Source organism: Miniopterus natalensis, chromosome 11, assembly GCF_054644295.1.
Source record: "Miniopterus natalensis isolate mMinNat1 chromosome 11, mMinNat1.hap1, whole genome shotgun sequence".
Taxonomy (NCBI): domain Eukaryota; kingdom Metazoa; phylum Chordata; class Mammalia; order Chiroptera; family Miniopteridae; genus Miniopterus; species Miniopterus natalensis.
In genome coordinates this window covers 17,546,152-17,562,410 of record NC_142091.1, presented here as the reverse complement: position 1 = coordinate 17,562,410, position 16,259 = coordinate 17,546,152, and the positions used below count along the sequence as shown (strand labels likewise).

General features: G+C 38.4%; 1 protein-coding gene across 1 annotated transcript; it reads right to left on the bottom strand.

The window, feature by feature from the left end:
* Window positions 1–1,154: 1,154 nt before the first annotated feature.
* On the bottom strand, window positions 1,155–15,805 carry LOC107532382 (caspase-13-like). Its single transcript, XM_016206711.2, has 8 exons — window positions 15,739–15,805; window positions 10,591–10,842; window positions 8,174–8,280; window positions 7,197–7,370; window positions 5,815–6,049; window positions 4,850–4,993; window positions 3,499–3,608; window positions 1,155–1,253 (listed from the first exon to the last, which is right to left on the bottom strand). The coding sequence occupies exons 1-8, from the start codon at window positions 15,743–15,745 to the stop codon at window positions 1,155–1,157; spliced, it is 1,128 nt and encodes a 375-aa protein (XP_016062197.2). The 5' UTR covers window positions 15,746–15,805.
* Between the last annotated feature and the right edge of the window lie 454 nt (window positions 15,806–16,259).

The window sequence follows — 16,259 nt, the reverse complement described above, 5'->3', positions numbered from 1 at the left end:
AGATAGTTGCTTGTTTGTGTACTTAGAGTCTGTTTCCACTCACTAGAGTATGAGCATTCTGAGAGCAAGGACTCCATTTATTTTGTACACTGGTATATTCTAAGATTCTAGAACAGAACTCGGAACATTATAAGTGCTTGATAAATATTAGTCAAATAGCTCAATTCCTAAATGTGGTTCTATTAGACTAATTAGGCAATAAAACCTATTCTGATGGAGTATCTATGCAATTATGCAACCAGGGAGTCACAAACCAGGAGGAGAAGATGGTGGGTAAAGATTTAAAGAATTGAGATAAACTTTATAATAAAGTATAATTTAATTATGCTGTTGAAAGGGAGATTAATAATATAATACAGTATGATATAAAGCTGTCATGAGTGAGTAAAATAATTGTTGGCTCTAAACAAAATGAGCCCATTCTAAAATATATTTACACATACACACACAACAATGTGTGTTAACATGGATGCTTAAAGGGGTTTCCCAGCAATAATTAAGGACCTGAGAGCAGACTCAGAGTGTTCTGTGATCTACACTGTGAGAATAGTCAGAGAGCCAGAAACTGCATCAACACAAAAATTACAATCCAGGATATATTTTATACTGTCTGGTAATGGGAGTTCAAGGCCAATAATGTGATATCTGCACTTAAAGGACCAAATATCTGCTTCCTTCACACTCATTTCCTCTGTTTCCTGGTGTTTTTTTAGGATCTGAGGCAATGTTTGGTAATTCAGTGTGTGTGTGTGTGTGTGTGAGACAGAGAGACAGAAAGACAGAGAGACAGAGACAGAAAGAAATAGAAAGAGAAATAGAGAGAGAGAGGTGGGAGAGAAAAATTAGTAATAATGGAAGCATGAGTACATTTCTGTTTTATTAATTGCTCCTCTGTGTCCTTCATTGTTTATTACTTCTTGTCTTCCTGACTTCTCTCCTTGATTGGCTGACTGATAGATTAATTGATTTGGAGATAGAGGAGGTTACAGATTCCTAGAAGTAGAGCAAAAAATAACATCTAATCACCAAATTACATCAACAAGCAACATTAAGTTGACCACCCAAGCAAATGGCTGTCATTAGTCATTGGACCTCACCACCAGTATTACTTTCCCATTTATTATACCTGCCAATAGCTCTGAAACTTACTATTTTTAATTGCCAGGAAAAAGATAGAAATATCTTGACATGGATAGTCTTTCAATGGTGGGCATCTGGGCTCGAACATCTGGTTTTTCAAATGATAGTTGTACCTAAAAACAAAAAGAGGTTCTAGATGAAACATAACTCTTATACACTCTCAGAAAACATTTTGCACCATGAGCCAAACACTTCTGGGAATGAAGGGTACTCCTAGGGTTGATGGGACCAAGCCCATAAACATTCTAACTCCCTGTCACTGCCACCCTACTATTTAGAAGTAATGCCCAAGTTCAGAATATACTCTTTATCTCAAAGTAAACACCTCATGCCTAACCCAAGATCTTTCAAAGTTCATTTCTTCTATTTTCCATGGATCTGAACTGATCTCCTGTGGTCAGTTCATAAGAACTGAATCTCAAAGATCCTCTACCTTCAACCTCCAAGACTAACTCCTCAATTCAATAAGGCACAAACCAAAATTTTGTCCCTAAGACCTGAACACAACAACTTTCACATCCTAACCACCAGGCTGACCTCTGAAGTTTTTTGTCATGGACTGATAAATGAGATTGTATTGATACCATTGTAATTAGCTCATTATTAATAATAGGAAAGGAGCTAAGGGGGAAGGCCAGACATTTTAGGCATGTCATTAGGGCAATTTCACCAGGAAGCTGCAATTTCACACTCCCCAGGGAACCACTCCCTGCAGATCACTAGGGGAAGGGGTCCAACAGGTGATGAACACATGCATAATGAGTTGAGGTGAAAGGGGAAAGTGCCTGTCAGTCAAACCTGGGGAATAATGCATTAGTTAGAGCAGGCAGGGCCATTGCAAACCCATGAAAATCTGGGAATGCATAATCCTGATGATAAAGGTGCTTGTTCTCTTGTGTGGTTCTTTTGGTTCTCTGGTTCCCTTGCCCCTGTTCTCTCCATAAGCACATAGCCCATGGCCATGTGGACCCAACACATAATGTACTGATGGACTGCAACTGGGAACACAAATTAAGCTAGCCTGATGCTGCATTTGACTGTGGAGACATGGAACAGAAACTCTGGATCCTGGCTTCCATTTTAGATCTGCTGGAAACAAAATGGGACTTCTTTCTTGGCTGGATAGTGGGAAATGGAACCTCATAAACTCAGGGGCATAAGTCCACAAAAATAAAGCTTTCTACAATATTTCATCCTCTTGTGCGAGTCTCAGAAAATTCCTTTTCCTGTGATATCACAAGAAACCCACTCCCACCAGCAACCAGTGAGGAAGAGGATCTGTCCCCATTGATAACACTATTTCTAGACTATTTTTAGGAGAGAACAATACCCTTGAAAGTACAATGTCTAATTCCTATTATCTAACAGGACTTAATTTCCTAAATTCCCATTCACAGAAACGCTAACTCACATTACAATGCAATCTTCTCCCGTTTACTAGAGGTGTAGTTCTCTTTCCCACAGGTGTGCTACTGTTCTCTAGAGTTTTGAACTTAAAAAACCACCACACTTTCCCATATTCTTAATACTAATACCTTTCACCCAAAAAAGGGGCGGAGCTGGAGGGAGAATATCTGTTCATTTATTCATGCATTTATTTATTGAATGGATATCAATTCCTATGTGCCAGCATGTTGAGGTGTTGAGCAAATTCCTGCCTGCATGAAGTTTGCATTCAATTGAGTAAATACAGGTAAAAAAAACAACAAAACATATACTGAATGGGTGGTAGTCAGAACAGTGGAAGAAAACAAATCAGGAGGGAGATGGGAATAAGGAATATCTTGAGGTGGGGAAAGAATATTGTCTTCCTTTCTGGACCACTGCATTCAAAGAGTGTCTTCTCCTGTATTTTCTTTCATATGCCCTAGATCTTTTTTGTTATGGACCCTATCACAATCTCTAATGATACATTTGTTTGTTGGCCTACTTGTGTATTATCCATCTCTCTCACAAAAATGTAGATCCTAGGTAGCCTTATGATGACACACAATGTCTCATCTAACCCTGTGTCACCGGGATAGCAACAATTACGGAGTAGAACACCTAATATATATTTATTTAATTAATTAACCAATAAGAATTGATTTGAGATACTTTCCATTCTTTGACTTTATAGACCATAACAGATAAGCTTCCATTTTAAATTATTTTGTTCCATTTTGATCTCCTGCTGTGGTGTATTGACATCTTTTTTCTAAATCAGATTTTAAAATCCCTGGATAACAGAAACCAGCCACTGCTCTGCTTTTGTTTACCCGGCAAAGTCTGTGATAGTCACTTGAATTAAGAATAATAGTAAAGTCTTCCTTCACATACACACACAAAAAATGATTAGAAAAAGAAAAAGAAGCTTACCTTCCGAAACACTTCCTCTAGGTGATAGCACCAAGAATATTTTCGGAAGCATGCGATTAGTTGTGCAATGAAAAGAGAACCTCTTTCGGGGTCTCTCCAGGATATATGATCTGTAAAGTTAAGGAGAGGTAAGCCTTGGGTTGTGGCCTTGAATTTTTTTTTATTACATTTTTGTTTTATATATTTTGTGTGTGTGTTTTTTTAAGCATAGTTTGGGAATTAATTTGACATATCTAGGGGAAATACTTAAACCTCTACATTAACTAATTTTCCACAAAGCGGGAAAAAAAACTGGAAGAGATTTAACTAAAGGGATAACTCATGAGAACCACATAATGATTGCATGATATTCTTGGAACTGACTCTTACTATGTGCCTCATGTTCATTTATTTGGCTTTGAAAATAGGCTTGAGAGATAACTGGAATTACTGCATTTTACAGAGGAAAGAATAGACAGTCAGAAGGATTAAGGAATTCCCCTACTCTCTTGTAGTAAGCAACAGAAAGTGGTCACCTGGCTCCAAGGTTGTTTACAGAATATATATCATACTGTCTTTCACAATATAATAAACAAAGTAGGTGGACAAATGCAAAGGAAACTTTTTGAGAGGAGGAATATGTTTGTGGCATAGATTGTGGTGATGGTTTCACAGGTGTGTACTTGTATCCAAACTCATGATTTTATATACAGGAAGTATATACAGCTTTTGGTACATCAATTAAACCTCCACGAGGTGGTTAAAAAAAAGACTTGAAACAAAAATTTTAAAATTAGAAACACTCAAATGTAAGACTTTTTTTTAAGATGACTACCTAGAGGTCAAAAACTAAACACTGATCCCCCATTATTAGACCTAATAAGCCCCACAGAATCATTTTCTACCTCTTTTAAAGGACATCTGCACCCTGCTGAGCCCTGCACTGGCACCACTCTAAATAGCATCAAATGGAAATATGGAGAAAAGAGCTTGGAGTTGATCATTTAAGAAAGGGCAGCCAGTCCCAGGATCCATAAAAACTCTATTCAAAATGTTAAGTAGATTTGACAGAAAATTGAATCAACTATTTGGTTTGAAATAGTGTATGGTAAACGGGGTCCCTTGTGTTAGGTTGTTTTAATGTTTGAGGTACCTTTGACTGTAAAGAGTGCCGCTGATTTATAATAATAAAAGTAGAGTTTTAAAAAGTGGAAAATATAGAATCTGTGTTTCCATAGAATAGGTGAGATAAATGTAAATCGTTTTGACAGCACTTAGATCACTGCTGCATAGAGCCTATCTCTCTATGCTAGAAGCTTTCGGGGGTGGCCTCAGGCCCACAAATCCTGGACTGTCACCAAAAGACACATACGTGGGGTTGAAGAGCAGAAAGTAATGAAGTCCTTCTCCACGTGTGTTTTGTAAACGGCGTCGTCTTCCAGGCTCTCGGGTGACTGTGAAGAGCTGTCTGCCACGGCGGCTGGGGAGTCGCTGACCCACAGTTCTCCCGGCTTCTCTGTGGAGACATCAACGGTGTGCACACGGTGTGCCTCCCTCATTCTTTTTAAATGTTTATTCTCATCAGTTTCACACACACGGAGACACATACAGGCACTAAGCCTCTGCCCCCACACACATGACTTGGCTTCTCTCTAGCGTCTTTGAGCAATGTGTCGATTAATAGTGACAGCATTTTGTCAGTAAATAGTGACTGTATCATAAACCTGGAAGAAGCCATTTACTAAGAACAGCAAAGGGGTTCAAGCCTTATCTGCATAATTGCAGAGCCTACTTACCATTTTTTAACTAAGTAATTTCTGCTTTTTCTCCCAAACACTGTTCCAAAAAGCTGAGAGGCAATTGGAAGTCAGAAAAAAAGCAAAGGAAATTTTGACAGCAATCCCAAGTACCCTCATCTCCCTTCTCATTTCCCTGTCAATAATGCATGAGAAAGGGAAGGGTGCTGCTACACAGAACAGCCCAGCTTTCGAATGAAATTCTTCTCAAGCCAGAGAATGTCAAAATGTCTGTAAAACATTTACAACTAAAGCTGTCATGAAAATGATCTCATTCCAAGGTTTAAATAATTTTGTTCAACTTTGATTTAAGGATTCTGAAGATCTCCTTCACTACTTATGTTGGATTAAATTGAATAGATATGTCTCAGCTGAAAAGACAATTTCTCACCATACCAAGCCCCTAACTGGAGCTTCCCAAGCATTCAGTTCACTTGATTTGCACTGAATGGGGTCTAAGATTATTTCCCCTAAAAACCAAACATGTCCCAATCCTCAGCAAACACCTCATGCCCTTTAGATTTTCCATATCAGAACTCACCACCTCTGCAGGCCTGGATAATGATGACCTTCGGTTTGTCCTTGAGACTGCGGCAGTTGCGATTGTTGAATATACGAAAGATGGTGTCATAAGGTAACACATCTTGTTTTTCAGCGCTATGCAGAGTCCCACAGATTCCATTCAGGATGCCATGAGACATGAACACGAGGAATGTACTATCTGAGGTCCTGTGCTCTGGCCGGGCAGCAAATGCCTCCAGCACGGACTCCATCTCCTGAAAAAGGCCACAAAATCTTACTTTAATAGGACAAGCATTCACATTAACCTGACCTTCTGCTTAATGTGAGCAGCAGAAGAAGCATCTGTAATGTTCCAGTCACTGTGCTTGATGATAGTCGTTTTCTTTTCCTTCCTGCAATGAAGCAGGGGGCTCAGCTGTCTGCTCCACATTACATGACCTGTCCCCCTGATACATTTCACCTTTGCTAATTTTCACTTACATACTTTTTTCTTGCTATCCCTGTCTTTTATCTCATTACTTAATAGGAACTTTGTGTCCTAAATGTATTATACCACTTCCCTTCAAAAACCTTCCTCACTGTACTGAGAATAAAATCAAACTGCTGACATATGTATATTCCCTCATTCCATCTTTTTCTCTTCCTCTAGGCTCTAGTCACACTGGTCTTTCTGTATTTCTCATGTGCCAGTTTCATATTTTGTTCAGACTTTTCATCTGTTACCATCCCTCTTAGAATGTATTTTATTCATTTATTTCCAGACTTGTGTTGTTACTGGTAGTCATCTGTCAGCTCCTATATTGTCTCCTAACAAGGCTTTTCTTGACCATTCCGCCAAAACAATCACTCCCCACTCACCAGTTTGCTCCTATGTTCCTTTTTTTCGCTTACTTTTAACTTTCTTTGCACTCTTACAGGGAGAAACAAAGACACCATATCTCTGAAATTTTCTGTATTGTTTTTAATTTGATTGCCCCCCTCTCCCCATCAGTAAACCTAAATCAGTGAGAACTTGGAACCCCCCGTCTCATTCACAGACCTATCCCCAGTGCAAAAATAGGCCCTGGGACAGGGTCAGAACTCAGTATTCACACGGTGAGTACAGGCCTTTAAAACATTCATTACTTTAGAATTTTCTGGGAATATTGGGTCTGAATCCCAATCATCTCACCTTGGAAGTAAGAATTGTGTGGGTACGCATGCCAATCACTTTTTGTGTAGTTTTATGGAATGGAGGATATTTGGAGCTTAAAAGAGAGAGAGATTTCACCTATCTAATAATTTTACTTTCTAAATACATGTATACACACACACACACAGATATGTGGTCTACGGTGGTTAAAGTATTTGACTAACACTATAAAGTTAATTTGTTAGTAAGAGGATGTGAGGGGCCCTTACCTTGGCAGTGAGTTTCTCTTCCGCAATCACACTGTAGCCGAGGCCTGTGAGCAGCTTCTTCATCCCTGCGACGTCATGCTCAGCCCCCCTCCTGAGCTGAAGATGAACAAACTCTATATTGCATATGATGAGAGCCAGACGAGTGCGTGCCGTGCTCTCCTTTATTGGATAGATCTGCAGGAAATAGATATGCAGTGAGTTTGATTTGCCTAAATCTCTTTTAAACCTTCACATACTAATCACTGTTGCTTTGTTACAGGCTCATATAGCTGCCCTCTCCCTTCTCATGTACCAGAGACCTTGCCTTTTTCTTTGTAATGGATTGAATTGACAATAGAAAGAGGTGAGAATTGAAAGTGATTTAGAACCTTCCAGTTATTTAAAAATTAAAAATAAAATACACTGGGGGAAAAAAAGTGATTTATTTTCCAAGAGTCCAGAACTAGTCCCAGAACATATTTGGGACAATTACTCAAGAATCTTGAGACTCCACAACCTGTGTATGTGCCGTGATCAGGAATCGAACTGTGATCTCTCAGATCATAGGTCAATGCTCAACCACTGAGCCACGCCGACCAGGCTCAGTATTATTTTTAAAACATCAATATAAAATGGGTTTCAGGCTGTAATTATATTTTTAAAACATGTTTTCTGTCTAGGCTTTTCAACTAGTATGCAAATAATTACTCAGCTACATTATCTTATAAATATTTTGATCCTATGACTATAGCTTAATTGTAGTAAGTCCCAAATAGATATTAAAACAAATAAATGAAGTAACAGATCTGTATTTTACCATAGGATTGAAAGAAAATTGGAATCTGTGTGAGGTTATGATTTCCTACTTGCTCAAAACATCTATGAAAAAGATTATCACTGTCCCCACCCCACCACTCTGCAATTAGTGTTTTAAGAAATTGTGTAGTTAGTGAAAGCAACAGTTTCTCTTTCTCTATTTTATGGATAGAACACATTACCTCTCCAGCCTTTTCTTTACACACTTTCAGGAAATGTTCACGAGGACACAGCTTGAGGGTATCTGTGGTTTCTGCTGACTCAACCGGTTTAGCCATTTCTGTAAGAGCTGCAAGATATATGGCATGACATCACATGATATAAACTTTAATACCTGTATCCGTGATCCAATTATCACCTAAGAATACTGACACAGAAGGTAAATCTTGAGAAGAATTTTTTTGTTCACTATTTTGTTTTTTTTAACATTTTTAATGTAGGAATTATAATTGTATCTAACCTCTAGTATGAAGAGATGTAACTGGGAAAGAAGGGAGAAATTCTTGGTAGCAGATCCACCCAAAAATGTAATAAAAGGAAAAACAGATGAAATTAATTTTAATAATAATTTATTTAACATAATATATCCAAACTATTATTTCAACATGTGTTATTACTCAAGCACTCAGTAGTCACAATGTGGCTGGTGGTTATCATATTGGATGGTATAACATACTAATTTACACAGAACACGGACACATACACATACTAAACACCTAATAGAATCCTGAATCTTGTACCAGCCAGCTATTATTTTTTCAGCTACTTCAGCCTGAATTCCTAACTTGTCCAGAGGAGACTGGCTGCTCTGATTCCTAGCCAAATTGTGAAGTCAGCTCTCTCAAGGGGAAATGCTATCTAGCAACCAGAGTGCTGACTCCAGGGTGAGAGGGACAATATTTTGCTTAGAGATTCTAACATACACTGGATATCCTGGACCCCAAAGGGCTGATCAACCAGCACTAAATTTTTAATCCATGTTTTAAAATGTGAGATAATAACTCCTCCCTGTTGGAGAAGCTTGTTTTCTGACTCATCCTTAGAGATATGTGACATGATCCCTCACCAAAACATGTGACTGAGGGTTTGCAAAAGGGTGGGAAAGTCCAGAGCTCTCCCCTGTCTGAGGAAGGAAGAGGAATTCATAAACAATTAGAAGAGAGGTTTGCCAAGATCTGGTTAACAATGACTTTGTCCATGATAGGAATAAACCTTGATTTTAGTTACATGAACAAACCAAGGCACTCTCTGATTTTATTTTATTTAAAAGAAAAAAAGCAATGTTATCCTGTATAAAATTTTCAGTTGTTATATTTTATAATTTTTTTCTATTTTACTCATTTATTTCTGTTAGTTGTTTTCATAATATATTTTGATAAATATCTTTCTGAAACGTACGTTAAGCACCTAAGCTCTAGAGATGCAGCACATTGTAAGTATTTAAGAAAACCAAGCTTTCTGAACATTTTTTTTATAGATTAGACAGAGACATGCTCTCCTTTCTCATTCCAGAAGATTTTTGCAATGTAAAGACACTCAGCATACTGGGTTGGTCCCTCAGTAGAGGGTGTTTCTCATCAAAAACCTCCTCTGTTTCCAGTTTATTTACAAGCTTGCTGAACTCTCTAACTTAAGAAACCTCATCTCCTAATGATTGTTGTGTGTCTATGTATAGATATAGTGTTTGCAGTTAAAATTGGGAGTTAATATTTCCATGTTGCATCTAATGTTATAATTAGCAAGGAAACAAATTCTTTCATTACAACATAATAGATATTATAGTGCAGCCTGCTGCCTGCCCAAAAGGAATTTCCAGCAGCCTGCCAATGCAGCAGAAAGAAATGAGAGAATTAAGAGTGTAGATAAAACTGTTAATAGCTCAGTTTTATCTTTTACCTAATGAAATCTTTAGGAAACCCCTTTAATTGATACAAAATGGAAGGAACTGATACCAGATGAGACAAAGCCATCGCCCTTGGTAGCAGGTAGCAACTTCAGTATTTATCTCTCTGACTAAATAACAGTGCTTGGCGTATAGTATATATACATCTATATATATACATACATATATATATCTATATATACATACATACACATATATATTAGATCTTTAGCTAGAGCTAAATTATCTGGAGCTTAGAGAAGAGTGTAAGATGAGAGCTAAAATCTTAAGAGTGGTCAGCATATGCCTAGACTATGTTCTTGGCCTTACAAACCCTGTAAAGTTACTGAAATTGTCCCCATTTCACAAATGCTGAGGCTGATGCCTAAGGAGGTTAAGGAACTTGAAGGAAGTCCTATATGTAGTGGCCAAAGTGACAGAACCGGGGTTCAGGATTAGGTGTCCCTAACTACAAAGTCTCTACAATGAGCTTTTTCCATGAATAATCTAAGCATAAGCTCGGCTTTGTACCTAATTGGAAATCGAATCCCCTCTCACAAAGGACAAGGCTGCCCCTAAAAGGACAATGATAGAGTTAGTGAAAATAATGTTTGAGTAATTTAAGGATGGGGGCAGTACAGAGGACTCTGGAGGGGCATTGGAGCTAAACAGATTCTGGAAAATTCGGGATAGTTGTTGTAAGTGATTCATTCTTACCTTTTGTACTGGTGGAATTTTTGTTTGTATTAAGAAAGGTCTGGACAAGGATTTGACCCGCTTCATGGTGTTTCTGTTTCACAGCATCCACTAAGACCCAGGCCTTGTCACTAGGTTTGGCATCATTAAATTTTTTCTTTTCAGTTTCCTCCAATTTCAGAACATCTTTTTTCACCAAGCCATCCAAAACTCCAGTTAAGAGTTCTTTCCCGATAGATTCCAAAGCCTTAAGTGGGTTTTTCTCACGTTCATCTGTCAGAAATATAAAGACACCTTCAACTTTAGGCACAACCTAAAGAGTTTGTCTTGTATTTAAAGAGCTCCCCATAATGTGAAATACTCTTGAGATACCTTCTTTTTCACCGTTTCCCCAAAAAAGTACATCGCTCTTTCATTATACCTGTGGAATTCTTTCCATGCATCAAATACATACTAGGCTTTGTTTAATGATTGGTTGCCACTTAAGGTTTTTTGATAGCTTCTCATCTCCTTTCTGTGACATTGAGCTAAATCTCATCAACTCCTCTAATATTTCTCTTTCTATTTTTCTCCATCTCATAGTGATGATGATCCACCTGCCACGTATGCTCCAAGGAAAGTCCATGCTCTTGTCTATAATGTAAGGTCTTCCCACTAGACCATAGGATCTATTCTCTCCTCTGTATTTAGTTTCCTTGGTGAAAGCACTATGCTTTTGCATCCACAGTTTGTTCCCTAATATTTTAAAATCTTTTCTCAATCAAAATTCAGAGTTGAAAAATAATCTGATAACTTATCTTTCAATATGGTAGATTAATTTGATACCAAGTTAATTTATTACTGTCTGGGATAATTTGAATTTTTATAGAGGAATATAGAAGTCAAAGTAATAAATCTCCTTTAATATCACAGGTATGATTTAGAAATATATATGGGAAGGAAGGATATCTCCTCAATTCTCAATTAATTATAAGTTGATTATTCAGCCCATCTAGATATAAGGATAGCCTTGCCTCAAAATGACACTTTCTAAGAAAATGTGTCAGGACATTGAACAAGAACTTGGGCCCAGAAAAAAACAGCCTCATCTTCCATGTTATCTTGACTTTTTCCTTCAATAAATGTTTATTTGGCAGTGATTATGAGAAAGAAACACAGAAATTATAAAACATAAATTAAATGTTACCTAATGTCAATTAACTTAATACTAGCTAACACCTCTTTCCCACTTATATTGATTGAAAAACAAATACATATAAAACAATGTAAATCATCATCACCATTATTGTTATTTATAAGTCTCTGTGCTAAATACAAATATTAATATGCCATATCATCACAATGAGAAAGACATTCTTTTTCTTATTTTATAGATCATTTGCCCCAAATCACACAAATTGGGATTCACATATTGTTTTTACAGCACAGTTTCAGTAATAATAGTTAATATTTATCAGGCCCCCATTCGCACCAAGTGTTATGCATGAACCTTCTCACTTAAACTTTACCAAAACTCCATCTAACTTGTATATTAATAATTCTATTAAAAAACAAACAAAGAGAAGCTAGTTAAGTAATTGACCCAAATTGTATGTATAGTCCACACTGCGTACAGTAAGCAAGGAAAAGGGATTCAAACTCAGGGGTTCAGACCCCCCACTCTTAAATCATCAAACTACATTACGTGATACTTGGTGAAGAGTTGCTTAAAATGATATAAAGTGCTGCAGGGACTCAAAGAAGACTGGGTAAATTTCTGCAGGTGAAACCACAAACGCTTCTTAGAAAAGATAACAGAAACACTGAGATACAATGCAGTATACAGATGTTAGAACAGAGAGTTTGAAGAACTGCAAACAGTATGCAGGTTAGTGTGTGGAATATTTAGTCTGCCTAAGCTCCGGGCTTCAGTTGCATTTATCTGTGCACTCAACAAGGTGGTATAGTGTTGACTGTGTACATGGCATGCGGAGAAATAGAGTTAACAATACAACCCAAGAGTGTGGTCCTAGTTCCTCTTCTCCTCATCTCTACATTCTCATGGCTTGATTATAAATTACCCCCAAATTTATAGATTCAGCCCAGATGTGGATATCAAAACTGAGACTCATATATCCATCTCCTCTCAATATTCCACAAACTTGTTAAACTCAGCTTTATAAAGTGGATCTATTCGTTTTTTATTCACCTGCTTTGTTCCCTAAACTAGAAAATGATATCTAAACACCAAGTACCTCAAACCAGTAAAACTTGGTAATAATGGCTCTCTTCTGCTTTCTGAATAACTTAGTTTCCATCTTGCCTCAAATTGTACTGACTTTTATCTGTTAAATATTTGTGGAATCTGACTACTTCTCTCATTTCTAAGTGCACCCTATTCCATTTCAGGCCAGCATTCTTCCTTTTTTTTTTAATTACTTCAAGAACCTTATAAATCTAACTTTGGTTCCTTCTACTCTGTTTTCCACAACAAAGCAGAATTAGTATTCTAAAATCTAGAGTTGATACTGACACCTCTGAGCTTAGCTTAATTTAGGTCTTCTCATTCATTCACTCTCCTCTGCCACTTACCCACCTTGTTCACTACGTTCAGTTTCTAGAAAGCCCTTACAGCAAACCTCGGTTCTCGAACACCTCCCATCTAGAAGCAATTCAGTTCCCCACAAAGTTGTTCACAGAAAAATGTCTCCTTGTCAAACAAAAACTCTGTTCCTGACCAGACAACCCTTTCATGCTGATACCTGAATGATCAGTCACGTGTCTCTCAGGCAACAAACAGAAGAAAGAATGTGCCAGTGTGAGCCAGTTTACCACCAAACCTCGTGTTGTTAACATCTCAGGAAATTGTGCTGTGAATATTTTTGTGTTTTGGTGGGTTTTTTTTTTGCTTTTGTTGCTGCCTGTTATTATTAAATACATACAATAAATCACCATGGGTCCTAAAAACATCAGGGATAGCAAGAAAGTGAAAAGGAAAGTTGTAGGAACAATGATGGAGTTTAAAAAAGAAATAATTGCAAAGTATAATAGAGGTGTTCATGTGTCTGATCTGGCTACTGAGCATGGCATGGTGAAATCACAATAAGCACAATTTTAAAACATAAAGGGGCCATCAAGAGTGCTGATGTTGCCCGGCCGGGCGTGGCTCAGTGTTTGAGCGTCGACCTAGGATCCAGGCGATCGGGGTTCGATTCCCGGTCAGGGCACATGCCCTGGTTGTGGGCTCAATCAATGACTCTCTCATCATTGATGTTTCTATCTCTCTCTCTCCCTCTCCTTTCCTCTCTCTGAAATCAATAAAGATATATTAAAAAAAAAAAAGAGTGCTGATGTTGCTAAGGATGTGAAAGTGCTCACGAAACAATGCTCACAGGCAATCGGGAAATGTTAAAACAGGAAATCATTTGGGGGCCTGGAACAGATTAATGCCATTTACATGATTTCTAATGGGAGAAAAAAAGTGATTGGTTTTCTAATAAATTGCTTCTCAAACAGACATCCGGAACAAATTAAGTTCCAGAGCTGAGGTTCTTCTGGGTGGGCAGTCTCCCACTCCCATATTTATTCCTGTTTCCCCACTCCTCCAAGACTAGACAGAGTGTCAGGTATATGCTCACAGGACACCTCGTTTCTCACTAGGCTAGCATTTTTTCCTAGTAGTTGTTAATTATTTTAATAATAGCTAACCAAACTTGGTTGTTCATATGTATGCGGCCATTTACTTGTTTTTGTCTCTTGCCTTTCAGTTTCTCACATCTGTTGTCTAATGATGTCCTGACTGCAATCCAATAATCAGTGAGGCCATCTTGCCTGGACAAACAGGTAGCAGTGAGTGTGAATTTAACTTACTGCTCTCCAGCCAAATGCTGTATTAGTGTCATGAAGGAGACAAGAAAAGAAAGCAATCAACCCTTGTATTTTAGGAACTTAAGTTAAATGTCATAAAACCTGGAGAAAATTATATCATAAAGAGAATCAAAGAAATATATATATATATATATATATATATATATATATATATATGAAAAAGGAAGGTAAATACAGTAAATACAAAAATATTTTTGTGAAGCTGAATTCATATTTTAGAGGGACCAGTGGAAAAATGGATAAATATATTTTGAAAGGTAGGAAAACCTGTCCAAAAAGTTCAGACATTTTTAAAGAGGCCATAGGAAGCCACTATAGTTCCTGAGAAAGAAAATTACATGTATAGATATCTAGAATGTGAGAACTGAAAGATAACTAGTCATTTTTCCTAATGATTCAAATCTGCAAGCAAGCCTGTGCCTGGCCACCTATATGAGAATTAGATACAAATCTTTACAGGGTAAGAAATCCCTACAGTCTATTTAAGATTGAGAAATTCAGGGTCAGGATAATCTGAATAATCTGGATTTTAAAAAATGGTTACACATTCTTCAGGTTTGTTATAAAGTTTAGAAACTGCTGGTCTAGTTGAGCCCCTTCCTTTTCAAACGCGAGAATGAAACCAAAACTGCCCTGATGCAAGTGTGACCACGAACTGCATAAACAACTAATGGCCCCACTTCCTTGCTCTCCGAGCTTCTGTGTATAAGAAAAACGACCTGAGAACGGGGTGCAGGATGGACGGGAGGAAAACCTAGAGAGGGGGAGACCGGTGAAAAAACCGCGAGGGCAATCTAGGAAAAGCTGTCCTAGCGTCATCATTGGCACCAGGGCTAGAGGGAAAGGGGGTGAAAGAGCCACCTTAAAAGACCAAATGTGTAATTCGATACAGGGCAGGACAGAGGAAGGGGAGTCAAAGGTTCGTCTAGGCGGCTAGTCTGGGATCCATAGGGAGCGAGGAGATTTCAGGGCATTTAGCATCTTCAAGAGTTGCCTCACACACAGACAACTCACTCTGCCGGCCTGAGCCCTCCTCCCCTTTGTGACCATGAGCTGAAAGAAAGGAATGAACTCTTCCCGGGTCTAGAATACCTGGAAACCTCACTTCCCTTCTGCTTCCCCAAGGCAGTGTCACCTGGCTGATTCAGGTTACCCAGAGCAAGCAAGGAGAATTCCGCTTGCAAACCACCAGCTCTCAGCTCTCCTTTCCCTTTTGTTGTTTCTGTTTGTCACAGAGCAACAAACAAAGTGTTTCCTAAGACCCAGGTCCCTGACCTTTAGTCAGAAAAGAGCCCTACTCACCAGCCATAGGTAACAACAACAGCCTCAGTGCCTTCCCTCTGCTGTCAAGTGAGCCCCAGGCTTGAAAATGAAACTCTGAGCATTTGCACAATGCAAGGGGAAGGGACAGCATTGGGCAATGGCTGCTTAGAAGTAGACACCCGCTGCCGGGAAGTCCCCTGGGAAGAAAAATTTCTTACTTTAGGAAGAGAAAAAAAAATTGTAAATGACGAAAAATTTTCCTATGGACTTGCACTTCTGACTGGTTTCCTTTCTCTCTCTCTTCATTGCCTCCTTCCCTCTCTTCTTTCCCTGATGGCTCAGCATGCGTCCCCGCTCACCTAGAGGTCATGAAGCAGTGAAAACTAACAGGTCTCCTTTCATTTCCTGTTAAGAACTGTCCACTATAGCTTCTGTTTTCTGCTTCAACTGTGCTGGTATCCTCCCCTTCCTGTCTCCCTGTCATTTTGAGTTTTTATGGATAAGTTCTGAAGGAATCTCTGTCTCCACTCCCCTCATGCTTCTATTTAACCTCCCAAGCC

What these genes read in the sequence shown, in the direction of transcription:
- LOC107532382 (XM_016206711.2), bottom strand. An exon ending in GTAAAGAAAAGGCTGGAGAG is followed by an intron (nt 7,371 to 8,173) that starts GTAATGTGTTCT and finishes TATTTCCTGCAG; the next exon opens with ATCTATCCAATAAAGGAGAG. An exon ending in TAGAGGAAGTGTTTCGGAAG is followed by an intron (nt 1,254 to 3,498) that starts GTAAGCTTCTTT and finishes TTTTGTTTTTAG; the next exon opens with GTACAACTATCATTTGAAAA.